Source organism: Phalacrocorax aristotelis, chromosome 2, assembly GCF_949628215.1.
Source record: "Phalacrocorax aristotelis chromosome 2, bGulAri2.1, whole genome shotgun sequence".
Classification (NCBI taxonomy): Eukaryota; Metazoa; Chordata; class Aves; order Suliformes; family Phalacrocoracidae; genus Phalacrocorax; species Phalacrocorax aristotelis.
In genome coordinates this window covers 46,849,547-46,870,119 of record NC_134277.1, presented here as the reverse complement: position 1 = coordinate 46,870,119, position 20,573 = coordinate 46,849,547, and the positions used below count along the sequence as shown (strand labels likewise).

Below are 20,573 nucleotides of genomic sequence, written 5' to 3'. Positions count from 1 at the left end.
GAAGAAATGGTGTTTAGGATGCACCCTATACCTGGGTGCCGGGGGAGCTGCATTGGCTGGGCACTGTGGGGCTCACCATGCCGCAGACCTGCAATGCAGCGCTGGTGGTTCGAAGGGTCTCCTTTCCCCGGCCCCCTGGGGTCACCCATGTCCTGGCTGCCTGTGGGTGCTGGGGGCCCTGGGTGCCTTGGAAAAGCAGGTATGTGAACACCCTAAAAATGGTTTTAGTGCATTAATGCCTTTTAAGTGGATAAGAAATCTTCTCCCAGCGCTGCAGCCACTCCAGGTGCTGGTGTGGCACAGCTCTTCACTGGGCTGTTACTGAAAGGCAAAGCAATGTTAATAAAAACCTCCAAAGGGCATTTTCTTGGGCACCTGTGAGCAGACCTGTGGTTTGCTTTCCCAGCTCCGGGGCTGACATGGTCCCTGGGGCTCTGTCTGTCCCTCTGCTTGTTTGGCACTGGGTTCACTGGGAACAGATGGGCTTGGGAGGAGCATGTGTGTCTTCAGGCTCCTTTACCTGTGGCTTCTCGCTCAAATCAGCCCTTAGTATTAAAAAAAAAAAAAAAAAAGAAAAGAAAAAAAGCAGCAAGAAGGGCTTTTATTGTGAAAAAGAGACTCTTCAAATGCGATTCCCCCTTTCCCAGCCTCTCTGCTCCCCTCCCCACAAGGAGGTGGATCTAAGATGAGGCAGAGTTTGAAAACTCGCAGCTGAAGTTTGAAGGGTGCCCTCCCACCCAGGGGGAAACCAGAGGCACCCGCTAATGTGCTGTGGCAGGGACCCAGCAGCCCACGGAAATGTGGAGTTGGGCAGCAGGGATTGTAAGAGAGCCTGGAGAGGCACCCCTGGGTGACAGCCCCTGGCTGTGGTTAACAGCTCAGAGAGAGGAGGTGGGCTGATTACTTGCTGGAGGATTTTTTTTTCTAATTATTGCTATTTTAAATTTTTTTTTGTGTTTTGTGTGGGTTCCTGGTGTTTTATAGAAGTGCCACAGGCATCCGGCACCCAGCTTAGGAGGTGACCGCGTGCCGCATCGCCCACAGGCAGAGAAGCACACGAGGAGGAGTGCGTCAGCTGGTACTCCAAGACATGGTAGGATTTAGGGGTTTCCTTCCCAAGCTGGTGGTGGGAGGCAACGCTGGCTCTGCTCAGGGACACCAACCCCATGGGACAAGGTGCAAGGCCATGTCCTATCTGCCTCCGTTGTGGAGGCAAATTGAGTGGCACCCCTTGGAGGGTCGGGACATGGTGAGACAAACCAGGCACAGACCTGCTTTGGGACATGTCTGTAATAGTACTAGGGGTGGACAAAGGAGGTTGTAAGGATGCCTGTAAAGGCAGTGCCTGGGGCTGCTGTAGCTAAAGGCACTGCTGTCGGCCAGGGAGGTGATTACGCTTCCTCAGCCAACACCCACCTTTTTTAAGAGCCCGGGCGTCATTGCTTTAGGCAGATGAAGAGCACGGGGCAAAGTCAGCAAAGTACAGCTAGACCCGGAGAGCATGAAGAGCTCCTCCGTGCTTTCCATTTTGTCCCCACAAAGCCCAGTGCTTGCATCAAAAAGTCACAAAACCAACTAGTTTGGCAATGAAAAACTTCCCCCTCCCCTAGAAATGTTGTGTTTCACCAGCATTAGCAGATTTCCCTGCATCTGTAGCACATTCCAAACCTTAGGGTGTTTTTTCATGTCATCTAATTTTAGCACTCCAGTTTGGGGCATCCCCTGGCAACTGGTTTCCAGACCCATCTGAGCAAGCACGAGCCGGCTGGGCTGGGGCCCCCACCGCTCCCAGTTACCACCGTCCTGCTGTGGGACAGCTGGGGGCATCACGCTGCGGGCTTTGCACTGGGGTGGGGGGCTCTGCCTCTGCTCTGCCACCTCAGCCAAGAGCTTTATAGAGCTCTTGTCGGGCAGGGATTGCAAACGTGTGTTATGGATGAACTGAGGAGGTGCCTGGTGCTGCTGCCAGAAACTGGTGCTTCAGTGTCACTTGTGTTGCTGAAATCTTTTTATGTCCTTGAGAGTGTGGTGATGACTCAGAGCACCTTTGGGAGCAGTGGGGCCATGCCAGCCTTCACCCGAGTGTGTGTGTGTGTGTGTGTGTGTGGGGACACACTGATGTCTTGCTTTATACTTTCCATCTTGGTTTGCACAGGCTATTTTGTGTTTCTTAATAAACTTCAGCAGCAGGAAAAATAGACAAGACTGGGGCTCGTGTCACCCATTTTGGGGTTGGAGATAACTCTTCCCTGTCAAAGGAAAAAAAGGAAAGCAGCTTTCCCTGCACCAGCCTTTTGTCCATGGTAATGCATTCCTGTACGAGCCTTCACTATGAAGCCTTTCAAACAGTGTATGGCCTGTGCCAGGTACCTGGTGTGGTCTCCCCTGCAAAAAGTGGGCTATTCAGTTTTTGCCAGGATTTCCATTTTGTCTTGGCAAGGGAAGGTCTACTTCTGCAGTCCTTTCCCCTTATTTGGGTTTGCTCTGGGCACCTGTAGGCAGGGCAGTGATGGTCATGAGGGGTAAGTTCAGGCTGTGCCCTAAGCTGATCATCTTATTGCTTCATTTGCAGCAAAACCCTAAGCAAAATACTCAAGATGATTTTTGACTTCTTTTAAAATCACCAGGAAGGTGACCACTTGCAGAATGCCAGAGAGATCCCAGCTGCGAGCTTTGCTGTTAGTACGGAGCGCACGCTTGCAGCCAGCTGCTTGTCGGATCCGGTCGCTGTACGTGCCCAGCCTGCTGGAGCAGTGAGAGCTGGGGGATGACTGCATTACAGAAACATCTCCTTTCTTCTGGTTTCAAAATCTGCCAGCGAGTCATTTCCAACTACTCTGTTGCTTGCCTAGTAGGAGGCAGTCTAAATAAGAGGGACTGATTACACTTTATTAGCCCTCTGGCATAGATGCCAAATACCTTAATTACCCCTTCTGTTTCAAACACTTAATAACTCCAGTCCGCCTGCAGCTATTTGCCTTGCCCTGAAGGAAAAGCCCCTCTTCTGGGAGTCAGGCCGCACCAGTGCTCATACTGTGTTTGCTCTGCTCATTCGCCCCGTGGGGTTCACTGGGAGAAGGAGAAGCGGGCTGGAGGGTGGCTGCTGGCAGGCTTTGCCCAGGATGGGGTCTGTGGGGCTCAGGCAGTGCTCAGAGGCAAGTGGTGAGCGGCTTTCTTCCCCTTTTTTTCTTTTTAAGAGGTAATGGCTTAAATGAAAGAAAATGGAATTACCTTTCTGCAAGCGAGGCCAGGGCTTGTATGAACAATTCTGTTTTGAAGAAAGCCCTCAGGGCTGGAAGGCCCCCCTGTCCTCCTCCTCCCTCCCCTTTGGAATCCCACAAATATGCTTCCCTGCTCTCCAGGAAGGAAAAACCTGACAGCGAGCTCTGGGAAGCCCAACCGTCTGACTTGGGCAATGTCTGCTGAAACACCAACAAGGGAATCTGGCATTGCCCCTCACCAGTACCCCGAAGCGGGTTTTGCGAGACCCTGCCACACATCGAGCAAGTAATCCTGTTCCTTGGTGCTGGCCCACGGGTTAGAAATGAAAACTGCCAATAAATGGATCAAAATCCCCCCTTCCCAAAATACGGAAAAATTCTGTCCCCAGTAAAATAAATAAAATGGGACTGAGTGCCAAAATGCCTAAGAGATTTTTAGAAGATTTTTCAGGCCCTTGTCAGCAGGTTTGGTAAACTCATCAAGAGCGAGGAGGAAATAAAATTTGATTTGATTTTAATGTGTTTCTCTCCATATTAAACGCAGCCCAGAACAAAAAAGATGTGGCTTCCTAGCACTTCTGCTCTTCACTGGTGCTATGTATAGAGGAGCCAAAGCAGCGCAACCCCACTGGGGATGGGAAGTAAAAGCTGGTGAATGGCCCAGAGGTGTAGCGAGAGAAGCTGTTTGGGGTGAGGGTGGTTGCAAGGAAGGGGATCAGTGGTGTCTCCCAGGTTCCTGCTCTTACTTCCCCAGGTCTGGGAATCCCACAGGAATCATTAGCATGAGCCACTTGCTGCAGCTGGAACCAAAGCGCTGAGGAGCAGGACTCTCGATTCCTGAATGCTGCAGGGAACAAAATGTATTGTTTTTCACCAGAAGAAACCTAGGCATTTCGAGGCAGTTTGCATGTGGGACTCGAAGGGAAGGAGTCCAGCCCGCAGGCTGCAGGGTGCTGCCCTCCTCCAAAGCATCCCCTGCACAACCCTGCACAAACAAAGGCAAGACTGTTCAAAATGAACTGGGGCATGAGGCACAGATGTTGCACAAAGGCAAACCACATCTGTTTCACCAGGGAAGGGGCCCCCTTCTTGCTGTTTCAGCAAGCAGATGGGAAAGCTGCTCTGAAAACCTCTGGAGCTGAGTGCAACAGGCTGGCCGGGATAATGGGATGAGGGGAGGGGGAAAAGGGAAAACTGGCAGGATCCTGCATAGCACCGGTGGGAGAGAGGGAGCAACGGCTGCCCAAAACCACTGCTCTCCCTCCTTGACGTCCCTGCCAGGACTTCTAGGTTGTGCTGCTCTCATGTAGGTGTGAGCGCTAGAGGAACGAGCAGACAGAGAGGGGGGAAGATGAGGAGGACTTCCCTTGTACCATGATGCTAGCAGGAGAGTTGTGCATTGAGAGCTGCTCAGATCCTCTCTGTCGACTGTGAAGACGAGGTGCTGTTTTGGGTCCTCAGTGACCCAGATGGTTTGGGTGCAGGTTGATATCGCTTAATATAAGGCTTTTAGTGGCGAAAAGTAATGGAGAAGTTTGCATATATAAATGGCAGCAGACCCATGCATCTCAGTGACATGTCTTGAAAGACAACCAGCAGTCTCTTAGGAGGTGTGTCTCCAAGAAGCAGAAGACCCAGCTAAGTGCAAAAGTCTGCAGTAAAAGCCCTGACTCTGAACTTAAGTAGGAGAAGGATGAGGCATCTGAAAGGTTTTAGTCTGCTTACTTCAGGCAAAAGAAGTATAGCATCCTAGAGACTGTTTATTTTTGTGGTGCTTTGTATTGACTTCTGGGATTAAACCGGAGGGGTCCTGAGCTGCACCATACATAGCGTCAGGATGAAAAGCGCCCTGTCCATCCCTCGCAGAGCATGGGATGCTGAAAAAGGTCCTTGACTAGTGTAAGCACTAAGTAGCAACAACTAAAACATCAGTGTGTTATCAACATTATGCTCATACTAAATCAAAAACACAGCACCACACCAGCTACTAGGAAGAAAATTAATTCTATCCCAGCTGAAACTAGGACAGTAATTTTCTGGTTTGGTTTTAGACACGCTGGTGGGAAGGCTTTTGTGCCAGCTACGAGGACTTTGCTGACTCTGCAGGGAATGACCCAGCACCACGTGGCAAAATATCAGGTTTCCATCTCCCAGGTTTCAGCGACCCAGCATTTGCTGTGACTCCCTTGCACACGGTTTGTGGGAGCACAGTCCCCCTCCCACCTCCGCAGTGCCTGGCTTGATCTTCCCGAGCCACTCACAAGGAGCGACGCATGGAAGCGGGTCTGCAGGGACACCTTGAGCAGGCAGGCAATGCCTGCCTACCACATCCCTGCCCTGGCACCAAGCAGGGTGGCCTTCATGGTGCTGAAATGCAGTGGAGTTGTGGTCCTCCCCACTTGAAGGGCGTCATGAAGGAAAAAAACCTGCATCCCTTGTGGAAACAACCCCAGACACACAGCTGGTGCAGGTCTCCTAGGCATTACAGCCTCTTCGATGGATTGTGAGGGCGTGTGAATGGACATCCTGTCTTTGTGCCCCGTGGCAGTGCAGATGCAGGTGGGTGGTGGTGGGACCCATGTGTAGCGGGAACATAGCAGTCCTCCCAGGCCCGGCTGTGCAGGGTGAGCCCAGCCCCCTTCTCTGAGCTGGAGATACCTTCAAGGCTGGCAGTCATAATTTAATATCTGTCTTTAGTAAATTCTTGCTCTGTAAGCCATCTATCTTCCCCGAGCAGGGTGATATAGGAAGGTATTTAAGCACTTGAATGATGGGTGACAGACCTGCCAAGGATTTCCTTCTGCTCAGGCTTGCTCAAAGGCTCTCCTGGGGTGGAGGGGCTTTCTCTCCTTCCATGTCCTCAGCATGGTTATGGGTCCCTAGAAGTGCACTTAGCCCACGTACCATCCCCTTACAAGCCAAAAAACTCCTGGTCAAAGCCAAAAGGAAAGGGCTGTTCCTCTCCCGGATCTGGTTGATGCACCCGCTCTCAGCCTCTCTCCCCGACATGCTGGGAGCTGCCGTGAGCACCACGTGTTGGGCACAAGGCTCTGGAGACGTTCCCGGAGGCAGTGGCCAGCCAGAGGAGGTTTCCCAGTTGCTTTTCAAGCAGTCTTTGTTAAAATTGGTCACAGTGGGCTGCATCTCCTGCTGCCCACGTGGTTTTGTGGTTCATTGGGCAGGCAATGAGCACAGTGCAGGCAGGGTAAGTACAACTCTGTGTGTTGCACTATCCCTGCAAAAAATATCCTGCATGATGTGCATCCAGATAAATGCACATACCTGTTTTTAACCTGCTCACTTTGCCTGTGGCAAAATCCTCTGAGCTTGGGAGCCTAGGGCAAGAAGGCAGGCAGCCCAGGGTGTCATGGCCACGGCCAAGCCATCCCAGCTCCCTTGGGCACCTCTTTCGGATGATGGGATTTGCTGCTGGAAGGGTCTGGCGATGCCAGTGCAGGGACAAGAGCACTGTTTCAGATGCCAGAGGAAAGCAGGGATCAGTCCTGCTCTTAAAGGCCACATATTTCCATGGCATCTTTCTAGTTTTAGGGCTGTTTCTTACATTCTTGGATAATGAAGTTTGGGGTTTGTTTTTATTTTCTTTCAAGCTTGACAAAGCCAATTTGATGCACTTTGAAAAGAAATTGATATCAGGCTTCTCTGCTTCAAATTCTGCCAAGGTTCAAGCGTCCCGGGAATACAATGTCAAGGATAAAACTCTCCCAACTGCACCTAGAAAGTTTTATCCCTGAGTGGCCAGGCTGCACAGGCTCTGCACCGTGTCATCAGGAGCCTAGGCTGTGCTCTATGTCCCTCTGATGAGCAAGGATATGTATTATTTACTTATTGGCATCCTGGAACAAGTAGTACCTCTCTTAAGCCTTTTTATGGGTTTTGCCTGTAGCTTGCCCGCTGGGAAATGGACCTAATTTCTAGTGAAGACGTGCTGTGCTGTCAGTATGTCAGACTGGCAAAGCAGAGCTGTACGTATGGTTTGCATTTCAGGCTGAATCAAAGCCGTAGCTTAAACTGCAACATTTTCTTTACAGCATGGGCTTAGAGAAAGTCTCTTTGGAAAAGTGTTTACCCTGGGCTTGTAAATACAGTATTATTTCTGCAATGTTCTGTCATGTAGATTCTTACTGAATTAGCAATATTGACTGTCAGAAATAACACAGAGTCTGTACTTGCACTTTTTTTTTTTCCAATTGATGTGGCAGGGAAACCCTGAATAGGGCTGGGGAAGGGAGCCTGTGGTGGCCCTCACCCAGCTTCACAGCACAGGATTTCAAGCTCATGATGGGAAAGAAATGAAGCTCTAACTTTCGGCGCCCAAACCCCAGCTCACTTGACAGAGAAGGCAAAGTGGGTTTGAACAGTAATGATGTTTTATCCACTTAGACTGTGAACTGACTTGACATTAAAAACCTGACAATTGTTGCCATCCATTTGGCATCCACTGCCTTCCAGCTGTGGATTAAAAAGGATTTTTCCTGCAGTATATTCAAGGTTCTCCAAATGGCTCCTGCATGCACCTCCCTAGGATACCTGGATTTTTGGCAGCCAGTCTCTTTGCAGGCCAGGGATGGTGTAAACAGCCCAAGGATTTTTACTGGGTGGGATAACAAAAATGATCACTCTGCAAATCCTCCATGCAGAAGAAAAGGGTTACAGGGGCTTTTGGTGAGGGTGGGGCAGGCTGTGTCTCTCCAGAGGGGTGGGACTGGGGAAGTGCTGGGACAAGTGCCCGGGGAAGCATGGACTGGGGAGGGAACTTGGCTGGATACAGATGGGAGTGCTGAGATTTACAGTTAATCGTGTCCATCAGGATTAACTCCATAGATGTCATTTCAGTTAATTCAGTGTACTTTGAGGTTGGAGAGACAGACTGTGAAGCAGTTATGGTGATGACCTGGAAAGAGTAAGGATATCAGGAGACCAGGATCTGGCCTTTTTATGCTACAGCCTTATTTTACGGTGGTTAAACTGTGATTTAGACACTGCACCTCCCCTAAACTCTTTCTCAGGATGCCAGGCCTGGGAGTAAGTGTGTATCTGCATGCTGCAGAACTTGCTTCAAGTCCAGGGCATGAAGGTTTTGCATAGCTGAGTTCAAGTGCTACCTGTGTTAGCTGACATTGGCTATGGGTCCGCAGCAAATCATTATCCCATCCAAGGGGGAGGGAGCTGGGCAGGCATTGTAACCAGACACTTGCCAGAAGTCCTGCGGCCCCTTGGGGCTACTTGGGTGTTTTCATGCCCAGGAAGGGGCCTAAGGCAATAATTTAGCCATGTAGTATGGTGCCTGGAACAGTTGATACCAAGCCTTGAATAACCCTGCCCATGATCTAGGACAGGACATCACTCTCTGACCAGTCTCACCCTGGAATATCTCCTTTTTCACTCTGGGGCTTTAAGGGAGAGTTAAAATGGGGAGTCCCCCAGCACCAGACAGCCCTGGCTCCCAGCAGAGGCCAGTGTAAGCCATGCGTGAGCAAAGAATTCAATCCAGCAGATCTATTTTGCTGCACTACATTGTATTTCTAGGAGAGAAACACTTAAACGAGAGCTATAAAGCCGAATCACTCCAAATGCACCATTGCTACCTCTTATAAGCTGCATTAAATGTGCTCAGTCCTTGAGAGGGAGACCTCAAAGGAAAACCCCCATGGTTGCTGCCAGTGAGCTTTGCAGCTCCTCTCATCCACCTTGACTGGTGTAGTGTCCCTGGGAGAGATGTGGCTCCTCACCACGGGGCCATCTGAAGCAGCTTCCCTGCAGTGAGGGCACGAAGCCTAATGGATTTTAGGATAGTGCTGGATCAGCTTATGCAGGAGCTCACGCGCTGGTGTCGCCTGGGGCAGCTCCTCTCAGGGCTGGAGTCGTGCTGGTGGTGGGTCCCTGGAGCTGGCGGGAGCCTGCTGTCCTAAAAGCCCTGTGGCTGGAAATGTTTCTGCTTGCCTAGCTGCCTTCTGGAAGTCATTCTGACAGCTGGCTCTCACCCCCCCGCTCCAGCTTTTTAGCTCCTTTTTTTCCAAGCTTTTCCTCTTATAAACAATCTCTTTTCCCTTCTTTGGCAATATATTGTCCCCCTGTGTCTGCCATGGATATCCTTGTGCTTCCAAAATAAATAATTACAAAAAAATGTATCCACTTGACCACTGCCTTGACTTCCAGTGTGGGTTTGAGCCACTTGGAAATGCCTGTTGTAAAGCAGAGAAGTGGTGCCAAGGTGCCTTTTGCCACTTCAGCCCCCCAAAGCATATTAGATCACCCGAGTCTGGGTGAATGTGGCAGGGGTGCAGTGCGGCCTGGGGATGGGGTGGGCTGGGAAAATCTCCTAGCACTGCCCCTTGCTTCCCTCCACCTCACCCCAAATGGGAAGGTGCTGTGACAAAGGCAGCCCCGGTGCTGGACGCATGAGATTGCTTTAGGCCAAAGTGGAGATACGTTGGCGTAGGAATGCGAGGAGACTTGCACAATATTTACTCGTAACTGCCTTTCCAGCCTATATAGTTTTTATAAGTCCCTTCAGAGTAGAAGCTATGACTAAAAGTGGGTGGGGGGGAAAAAGCTGTGCGTATAAAGATATATACAGCAAAACTTGGTAGTACATGTCTAAAGGCAGTTCTTTGGTGCTGGGAATGAGAATATTTTAAGTTTCAGGTACAGCAGTTTGCATCCTTTTTAAATATAGGCTGCCACAGGCCCTGACTGGCACTCGGAACTGCCTTGCTTTTGCTGGATGCAGCGACGGGCAGAACTCCAGAGGCCATGTCTCGGCACGTGTCGAGACATCCTCCGAACAAGGATGCAGGGATCGGGGTTATAGGCTGTGTGTGCAACTTGGGTAGGAGCCACTGAGGGTGTCTGGAGTAAGGTCAGAAGATAAAAACGTCTTAGGAACTGGAAAGCATTCACATACAGCCAGAAAATTGCTCTGGTCTATAATTTTTTTTCTCGTTTTTTGAGTTTTTAAAGCAAAATATTTGACCATGAAAAAATTCATTGCCCATAAGGTGATTCTGTACATCAGTGCTGCAGACACAACAGCATCTGCGGCAGGTCAGCCCTTGCTCTGACCAGCTTCTGAAGGGCCTGCAGCTAATTTCTGTCACAAATCGTGCCACCAGCTGTACCTCTCCTGCTACAGTGCTGTGGAGGCAGCGAGCGATTGGGGAACACCTTTCCTGGGGAGTACACAAGCAGCAGGGCTGCTCCTCCAAAACAAACCCCTTTAAGCTTATTGAGAGCTCTGCCTGGGTTGAGGGCACACAGGTCTGGGGGATCCCCTGGTCATAACACCTCATGGGAACCCCTGGTAATGCTCTCCCTTTCTCTCTCCGCAGGCCCAGCGACTGTGGCGAAGGATGGGGCTGAAGCCCCCCGCACCAGCAGCTCTGGGGGTACTGCTGGCCCTGGCCCTGCTGGCCCTTGCCCGCCTCCCCCCATCGCTGGACCACTCCCCCCACCTGCCACCAGCATCGTCCCCGCTAAGCCCCCAGTGGGAGGGGGCCGCCCCCCTATCCAGGGGACGAGCCTGCTGCGAAAGGCCCCCTCCGCCCCCTGCTCGCCTGAGGCGGGACCAGCCCCCTGGCCGGGGCAGGAGGCAGCAGCGGGGGGTGGTGGGGCATGCTCCCCTGTGGCTCTCTGACGATGACCTCCAGAAGATGCGGCTGCTGGCCGGTGGGTGGGTGGTCTCCAAAGCCCGCATCCCAGCCCATGGGCAAGTCCTGCGTGTGGGGCTGCGGGCTGCGGGGGACACCAAGGGGGACACCTCACCAGCAGACCCAGAGAGGGATTGCCAGGATGGGCAATGTGGGCTCATCAAGCGCCCCAGCGACCTCTACGAGGTGCTGGCCTTCCACTTGGACAGGGTGCTAGGACTGAACCGCAGCCTGCCAGCCGTAGCCCGGCGCTTCACCAGCCACCTCCTGCCCTACAGCTACACCAATGGCTCCCTGAGACCCATCATCTGGTGGGTGCCTGACCTTCAGCACCTGGAGGACGCCAACAATGACCAGAACTCCTGTGCCCTGGGGTGGCTGCAGTATCAGGAAATGCTGAAGCCCCATGGACCGACACTGGCAACCGGGAATGCTCCCTGCTCCAGCATCCCACGCAGCGAGTGGAGTCGCCTGGCCCTCTTTGACTTTCTCCTACAGGTAGGGCTGGGGAGATGGAGACCAGGTCCCCCCGTGCTCGTGCCTTCCTTGTCTGACCATGGTCTCTGCTTCCACGGGGTCGAATAGGCTGCGGTGTCATGGGATGTATTTTTGCTCGTTAGTTAATGGGGAGCAGCGCTGCAGAAGAGGTTTGGCCTGCACATGGTCAGTGCTTGGGACTTGCAGGGAAATGCAGGCAGGTTTTGGACACAACGAGTCCACTGTCATGTGTCTGAGCTTTTCCATGGCCCGGCTCTATTGGCTCCGCTTTGCATGGGTGCCAGCAGCAGCCTCGGACAAGCAGCATGTTCTGCATCATCCCCACAGGGGTTGCCATACTTAATTCCTGGATGCACTGCTGGCACTGGAAATCAGGAGCCCTGCCCCCTACATATGGCCCTGCTTTCCTCCTCGTCCTGCTCCTCTGCCTCAGGATAAATAGTGCTTAATCTTCTGCCTGGAAAATCATACGCTGCTGCTATGAGGGATTACGACAGTATCCCAGAGAGTTATCATTTCTTAGAGGGTGGCTGTGAGGAGGCAAAAGTGGTTTGTATGGAAAAAAGCCTGTTTAGGCACCTCAGAGCTGGAGCTTTGATTATCCGACAAGGGGAAAGTGCCTGAAAGGGCAAGTATTAAAAAAAAGAAGGGAAGAAAGGAAAAAAGAGACTATTAAAATATGTATTCACATTACTCTCTCTTGTTTTTTTTGGCAAAGCCTGACTATTAATCTTTATAACCTCAGACTATGGCTGGCAGAGGCAGAGCAGTCCTGGCTGGGCTTGAAAATATTTTAGCTGAAACAGCCAGAGAAATGAGAAGGTTAACCAACCCCTTTCCCTTCCCCAGGCCAAAATACCATTGAGTGCAAAGGAAAGGCTGAGTCTCCAGGACAAAGTATCTAGTTTTAAGGAGACTTTCCCTTGGAGGGCCAAAGCAGCGCAATGATAAATCCAAGGGTAATCCACAGGTTTTCCTCAATGACTCCAATGGGATCCTCCCAAGCGGAAAAGCCATGTAAAGATAAAGAGGCACCAAGTCAGCAGGATGTTTTAGAAATGAAATAGCATCCTTCAGAAATGGCTTTAGCCTCTCACAGCCATTGCTGGGGAAGGAGAAGCTGCGAGCTTTGAGCCCTGCTGTACATTGGCTTTGAAATCTTGGTTGTTTTCCTCAATTAGCCTTAAAATTGGGCTGCTTCTATATTGATTTCTCTTGGCGTTTGCCATAAGGGAACAAAGTGAAGTTTTAGCAGGGGCAAAATGGTGAACCTGGAGAAAGGGAGCAGCTGATGATGGCTTTGTCCTGTGTTTTAAAAAGGGCCAAAAATACATCAGCTTCAAAGTCCTGCAGCCACGTCCCTGCCCTGCAGCACCACCTTCCCAGACAGTGGGGGAGCAAGGAAGCTTTCCCTGGGGGAAGCCATCCCAGGCTGATTCATGGCTGGAAAGCCCTGTCAGACCTAAGGGGATGCTCTGGGGTGGCCAAGCTTCATGTGGGACCAAAGGGGGCCTGAAGGGGAGCTTCTCACACAGTTTGAGTTTGGATGGGAGAAGGTGTAGTTCATGTATTTGTGTTCCAGCAGTAAGACCTAGTGTGTCATTCATTAGAGTGATTTTAGGCTTTGGTGAGGAGAAGTTATTATAAATGATGGGGGAAGGAGGGTTCATCAACATGTCAGCGGTGGTCTTTACGTCTCCACAAGTGGCTGGTCCTTCTTCCGTGGCTCCACCTCCCACCTCCACAGGCCCAGCACCAATCCGCCTTGGTTTCATAGGCACTCATGGGCAAATGAATGGAGGCCTGAGCACATTTAATGTCTCTGTAAGTCATCTCAGGTTGTCTTCACCTTCTCTCCAGCCTGGGAAACAACACAGCAGGTGAGAGAAATTGGTCTGCTGAACTTTCCAGTAGATAGACTAAGGAGATGTGTGGAGGAAATGTGGACGCTTTCTTTCACTTCACTGTGTTCTGTGTCAAAAGCCCTTTTAACTGGTGGGTGTCCTGATGGAGAAATGCTGACCCAAGTGCTTCATTAAACCTCAGGAAACAGAGGGATTTGTTAAGGGGCTCTGGTGTGGGACTAATCTTGCTTCTCAATGGGTTATGAATATAATGGCCATGGAAATCAAACTTTGTGTTTCCTGCAGCAGCTTCCCCAGCACTTGATTAGTGTTTGGGTTCAGACTGAACTCTCTCTCAAAGCACAGCCTGTAATTGGTAAGTTTGCTAATTATCAGGATGAGGGGAATAGGCAGCCACTGTGGGTCACTTGGTTTCAATCTAGTTATCACCTGTAGATCTCCCCAGGCTCCCCTGAGACCTTCTCCAGCCCTCCTGGTGGCTCCAGGAGCCTCTCTGCCCCTCAAGCCCTGGCTCCCAGGTCAGCACCAGCAATCCTGAGCAAGTTGGACACCTTTGAGTTCCAACTGGAAAATAGATTTATTTTATGTGTATTTCTATACATTTAAAGGACATTTGTGTCTGTGTATATGTATATATATGGGGGGTCTTTGCTGCAATGTTGTAAACAAGCCTCCAGAGTCAGAGGTGGTAAGGCAGCCCCACTGCATGGCCATAGGAGCATGTAGCCATGGGGAACACTGTCACCATCCAGCGAGGTCCTACAGGACCTATGTCTGCCCTACAGGCCACCACAGAGGATGCACTGGCTTCTTCTGACAGAGCTGAGGAAGCTTTATGAATACCAGGACAGGGTTACTGAAGCCGTGTCTGACAGAGATTTATTTCTTTTAAAAGTCTCTCATCTCTCCGAGGGTGTGGGTTGAACACTGGAAGCTGCCAAGCAGCACCAGGGTTTCTGCAGGGACTTGGGGTGGGAAGCAGGGGGGCCTGACAGCCTCGACAACACAAAGCCTTAGCAATGCCTGCAAATAATTAAACACAAATGTAGTTAAAACAAGTCACCATGGCTTAACCTAACTCAAATGTCAGGCATATTCTGTATAACACACAGATCACTTTTTTCTTTGCAGATCCTTTTCCATGCATCTTCTTTCCACTGAGGTTATGTTACTGGTAGGGATGGATGAAAGGGTGTATATGAGCTGGGAGCCAGATGAAACCATCATCCTCAGGCTGAAGAAAAAAATCAACCCTCTTTTTGAGGTTTCAAAACCTAGGTTTCCTTGTACGCTATTCATCGACATGTATGTCTTCCCTTGGTTTCAGGTGAAAGCGTGACCTGTTTGCTCTGTGCAGATATGGAGTGTGGAGATACCAGGCACAGAAGGTGCCTGAGCTCTAACAGGAAACCTGTCACCATCACCTTTGTTGGTCTCTTCTTCAAGCCAAGGGGATTTTGCAAGTCATCTCAGCTTCTGAATGCATCCCTGCCTCTCTCTCACTCACCAGTGTATGCAGCTTTCCCATTTCATGTGTCCTGAGGATCCTTAGAAACTTTTTATTTTCCTTTGAGAAAGAGAAGTTCCCAACTGGACCTCCCAGCCCCAGGCTGTTGTCCCCACTAAGGTCCCCAAATGTCTCCCGCAGGTTCACGACCGCCTGGACCGGTACTGCTGTGGGTTTCAGCCTGATCCCTCTGAGCCCTGTGTGGAGGAGAGGCTCCATGAGAAGTGCCGAAACCCAGCAGAGCTGGTCCTGGTCCACATCCTGGTATGTATCCCTGATCCCCAGGGGCTGCTGCAGGGCTAAGATGAAGGTGCCTGGGAGGCCCTTGCAGGGCTGATGTTGCAGCAAGGGGGACATAGTTCCCATGGGGTCCGTGGTGGGAGGTGTGCCTCAGCACGAAGAGACCTGGGCTTGGCAGCTGACAGCCCCTAGATACTCTCAGGATTATTCAATGCAATGTTAAAAAACCAGCCTAAATACCCAAAACGGTGACTCCGTACACCAAGTGAACTTCTCCTTCCCATCCTGCTGGCAGGTCCGCAGGAGTGCTCCGTCCCGCCTGGTGTTCATTGACAACGCGGGCAGGCCACATCACCCCGAGGAGAAGCTCAACTTCAGGCTCCTGCAAGGCATAGGCAGGTAGGAAGGGTCATGCGCACCGTCCTGGGGGCACGTCCTGGGTGAGGGCTGAGCTTGCACTCATGGGATGGACAGCAGCCCCGTGTGCACACCTTTGTGCCTTCCCTGGCCTCTCAAGTCAGGCACCCCTGTGAAGCGGGGCCACCTCCCACCCAGGACAGGGCAGGTGGGTGGGCTCACAAACTTGCCACAGATGCTCCTGCCCTGAAACTGGCTCTCTGTCCTGCTCTGGGTGGCTGATGGCAGTCTCCAAAGCCTATTTTCCCCTCTCTAATTGGCAGCTGCACAAAAATAATGAATAATCAGGTATTTCAACATTTCCTGCATCGTTAACCCTCAGGCATTTGGCACGCTATTGGCCCCTTGATTTGGAGCTCATTTGGATCCGTTTCTGATGGAGCTGTCCTGCACACTCGCCATGGGCATAGTTGTAAGCAGGAGGCTCCTCATCCCACGTTCATCTGGGTGGACATGAATTTCTTCTCGAAGCACCAGGGTGGCCTTTGCTTGGGTTCCCTGCCGCTGCCCTCCTCCTTGCTCAGCCTTCCCTAGGTAACCCCTTCCCTCCATTTCTCTTCTGCTCCTCCACTGCAGCTTCCCAGCAGCGGCGGTGGCCACGCTGCGGTCGGGCAGGTTGCAGAGCCTGCTGCTGGAGTCGCTGCGCCTGGACCGGGAGCTCTGGGAGAGCCAGGGCGGTGCTGAGGGCCTGAGACCCCTGCTTCGGACCATCGACAGGCGGGCACGCATCCTGCTGCAGTACATCCAGGAGCACAACCTGACGGTGTTTGCGGATTCGCCCCGCTGAACCGGCCGCTGGCTGGCATGGCGCTCCTGCCTTGCAAATCCCCGCGGTGACAGATGTACCTCACACCCTTGGTGTGGGCGATGTGAGACTGCATGTCGGTGCATACCTCTCCAAAAGGTATCCCCTGCCTTGCAGGATGCCCTGGAAAAGGGGATGGGATCGTAGGGAGTAGGAAAGAGGAGGAGGAGCTGTCTCCTGAAACAACCCACAACAGCTTGAGAAAGGTGTTAAGCAACATTTATCAAGGAGCAGTCTCAGCGTGGATTTTCAAAGAAGACATATCCATGAGAATTTTTGGATGCCTTCACCTGCCACCCCCCACCCCAATTTTGAAAACTGGAGACTTGGACTGCTCAACAGCCTAAGGGGACCTTGGGAAGGATTAAAGAAGCGGTGAGAGGCACTGCTCAATGCTCAGGGAAGTCACTGGCAGCCTTTTCATGGCTTGCACTGGGCTTTTTGATGATGCCTCTGCTGTTTCCAAGACATTACAGGCAGAGAGGATGGAGCAGCATGGGGAAGGCAGAGGGGAGCTTTCTAAGTGGATTAAGCAGGGACAAGTCTCCTGAGCCGAGCTTCATCTTACCCCCAAGGAGGAGGTGATGTGTGCCTGGGAGCTGGTATAAACCACTGCCCGAAGACAGGGCCAGGCAGGACCCCAGACTGCAGGCAGCGCCTGGCAGCAGCTGCTGTTACAGGAGCCCACGGTGCTCTCCCCGTGTGCTGTGCCTCTGTTGGGCTGGGCTGCCTCCAAGGTGCATTTTGAATGTGGGATTTGAATGTTTCAATCTCTTGCTCACTCCTTCCCTTTGCTGTCAGGGGATTAAAAGGCAAACCTACCATGAGCTCTGCCGCTTGTGAAAAGCACTCCTGACTGCTCTCTTAGGCACAGCTATAAGAAATTCTTTCCAAGGCTTGCAGAAAAATCTTTTAACAAAAATGCCAGGCTATTTCAACAGAAGGCAATCAAGTGCAAAATGCTTTCTGAGCTTGCTGGCTCCTCTGGCAGAGCTCATCCTGCTCCTATATCCACCTTAGGCTCTTGCCCATCAGCCCACTGTGATGGGGTACCAGCAACATCCCAGGCAGGCAAGTCTGCAAGTATCAGGGCTGAGAGGAAATTCAAAAGCAAAATGAACAGGAGGAAAAAATATACCAGGATGGGCTCTGTCAGACCCTCTCTTGTTCTCTGCAGCATGTTTCCCAGCTGAGGCATGCAGTCAGTGCTTGCTTGCCAGGAGTAGCTGGCTCCCAACCTGCAGGCTGATGGTTTCCCACCAGGAGAAGGCTTTATAAAGGAGCCTCAGGGAGCAGCCGTCCACTTCTTCAGTGTTGCAGGTGGACCCTCCATGCTTGAGGCACCCCAAGTCACTAGTACTGACGTGAGTACCTGTGCTGTGCTGCTGTCCCGTTGCCCTAGCTTTGGAGAACACGGCCACCCGTGCAGTGGGAGAGGCAAAAAAGGTGGGCATTCATGCCTTCCCTGCTCCAGCCATCTCAGCGTCACATCAGTTATAGAACCTGCAAGGGGATACTTTAACGCCCATGCTGATAAGCACAAGCAATTTTCTTTTTTTCCTTTTTCCTCTTGCTTAAGAGAAGATGAAGTGAGGCGTGGGTGACATGAATCAACAAGCACCAGTGCTCTCAGAAAGTGTCAGCGCTCAACGTCACATCAGCATCCACAACACTGGCAGCACCTTCCTGCAGCCCAGCCCTCCAGTTGCCAGGGAAAGCCTTTCCCCCATCACACTTTCCACCCCATGAGTTATCACCCAGTTTGCCATGCCATGGGATGGCTGACTGTCACGGAAGCCCCGCGCTAAAGCGCAAATCATGGGTAGCCATTACTGGGAGGTGAGGTTAGCCTGTAGGAATGGAGGACAACAAAATAACTCATCCTGGGTCCTGTGAAAAGCCATGCCCGAGCACAGCCTTATATGAATAAAGGAGACTAAATGTAACATAATTAAATCCAGAAAATATGCTGTGAAAATATGCTGTGTTACCACGTGGTAACAAGAGCATTAGTTAGGATGTGTAACATCAGTCATAGTCTTGTTTTTCTCATTAAAATTATAAACTTCATAAAAGAGAGGTTTTTACCGCATGTAAGCCAAGCTCTCAGCAAGAAGCAAGAGGAAGTTGGGGCACTGCGCAGTGGCCAAAGCTTTTGTCTTGGCTGTGCTGGAACAGCAGCTTTTGCCTTGCCTCTGGTTGCATCTTTTGTCTCTGCATCTTCTTGACCTTAACATTGCACAAGGTAGTGGGGATTTTTCTAGGTTTTTTTTGCATTTCCTTAGTTGTACCATATGAGATTGCTGGCTAAACACATGTGGGAACATCTGTAAACACTTACACGTGAATAAACATCACTCTTAAATTAACAAGAAGCCTTGTATGGATAAATGAGAGAAACAAAAGCCATGATCTTGCTGAGACTGATCATTAGTCTCCTCTACTTAGTCATTTTTTCCATGGGCTTGTCTATGTAGCCAAGAAAGTGCACAGGCTCTGAACTGCAGTCACAGCCAGTCAGAGAAATCCCATGGACTGCTCTGGCTGTATCAGCCTTTACCACATAGTGACAGGTTCGGTTTGCTCCAGCTGTCAGTGTCATATTTCCTATGATAAACTTATTTTTATGGGTTTATAATGAAGTTATAAAAACTCACCTGGGGCCATGCTTGACAAACAAGGTCTCATCTCTGGAGTGATCCTGTTTTAACCGAATTTCACCAGGCATCATCACAGATTCTGTTGGGGTAGTCCAACCTGTCTGCGGAGCTGGGGCAGGACTGCTTTGGCTTTAAGAAGGCAGCAGCAGCTAAGCAAGGGAAAAAAGAGTGGAGAACCAAGTTGAGGCACCTTCTCTGGTCTTGCAAGAGCTGATGTGCAGGTGGCTTCCTGTGGAGGCAATTAAATGCAACCCCCATCCCTCCAAGGATGCTCTTGCTAGCATCACTGGTGACAGGATGGAGGAGAGCAGCAACAAGGAGACAAGACCATTGGGAAAGTGAAGCCGTCTGTGTGCCAGTGTCCCTGGGGCCCAGCAGCATGGGCATGAGGTGCTACTTGCTCCGCATGTCACCTGAAAAGACCCAGGGTGGAAGCCTAACGCAGCTGACCCCTGGCTTGTTCTTCTCTTTGTGACTTCAAGAGCTGCTGGAAAAGCCTGTAAGGTTTTCCTCGAGGCTCCAGGCACCACTCCCTCTGGGGACCCTTGCAGGAGGGCATCCCTGCGGCACCCTCGTGCCCACCCTTCGCACCGTGGGAATGTGCTGCTTGCTGCCAGCACTCGGGGAGTATGTTGAGAGCATGGGCATGTACCCTCACAGGGCTTCACGAGGAGGAAACGCTTTTCACAGTGACCAAAGTGGCATGATCTGCATTTAACAGACTTCTGTCACCACACTGCCCTTCAGCTGGAAGAAAACAGGGCTGGGGGAAGGAAGGCAAGGGCCAAATCGGCTCTAACCAACTGAACTCATGCACATACATGCATGCATGAAAAACACAGGCACACCACCCCACCCACGTGTATGCATGCACCCCCCAACCCCAGTGCATGCCTGCACTGGCACATGCACACAGACATGCACACATGTGCGTACGTGCATGCACGTCCCCTCCTGTCATGGTTTTAGCTGGGATAGAGTTAATTTTCTTCACTGTAGCTGGCATAGTGCTGTGCTTTGGACTTAGTATGAAAATAAGGATGATAACACACCAATGTTTTAGTTGTTGCTGGGCAGTGCTTGTACTAGTCAAGGACTTTTCTAGCTTCCCATGCTGTGCCGGGCGCACAAGAAGCCGGGAGGGGAGGGGGCACAGCTAAGAGAGCAGATTCAACCTGGCCAAAGGGATATTCCATATCATGTAACGTCATGCCCAGTATGTTACCTGGGAGGGGCTGGCTGGGGGAGGGAGGCAGCAATCACGGCTCAGGGTCCTGCAGCATTGGTCGGTGGGTGGTGAGCAGTTGTATTGTTTGTGTTTCTGGTTTTTTTCCCCCTTTTTCCCTTTTCCTTTTTATTATATTATCATTATTGTTATTATTATAATAATAATTATTATTTTATTTTAATTATTAAACTGCTTTTATCTCAACCCACAAGTTTTCTTTTTTTTGCTTTTGCTCTTCTGATTCTCTCCCCCATCCCAGAGGGGTGGGGGGAGCGAGCGAGCGGCTGCGTGGTGTTTAGTTGCCAACTGGGGCTGAACCACGACAGTATGTCCCCCACGCACAAATGCACGCAGACACCCCGCCCCTGCACGCACTACTCCTGCTCAGCCTGTTCTTAACCCCCAAAGCTGGTGAGCCCCAAATGCCCCCCAGCAGCCTGCGCCAGTGCTTTGCTGGCTGCACCC

The 20,573-nt window shown here is 51.2% G+C and overlaps 1 protein-coding gene across 1 annotated transcript; it reads left to right on the top strand.

The window, feature by feature from the left end:
* Positions 1–425: 425 nt before the first annotated feature.
* GASK1A (golgi associated kinase 1A) lies at positions 426–20,312 on the top strand. The gene is made up of 6 exons (XM_075083335.1): positions 426–891; positions 985–1,093; positions 10,571–11,386; positions 14,900–15,022; positions 15,294–15,397; positions 15,992–20,312. The coding sequence occupies exons 2-6, from the start codon at positions 1,091–1,093 to the stop codon at positions 16,200–16,202; spliced, it is 1,257 nt and encodes a 418-aa protein (XP_074939436.1). The 5' UTR covers positions 426–891; positions 985–1,090; the 3' UTR covers positions 16,203–20,312.
* The last annotated feature ends 261 nt before the right edge of the window (positions 20,313–20,573 follow it).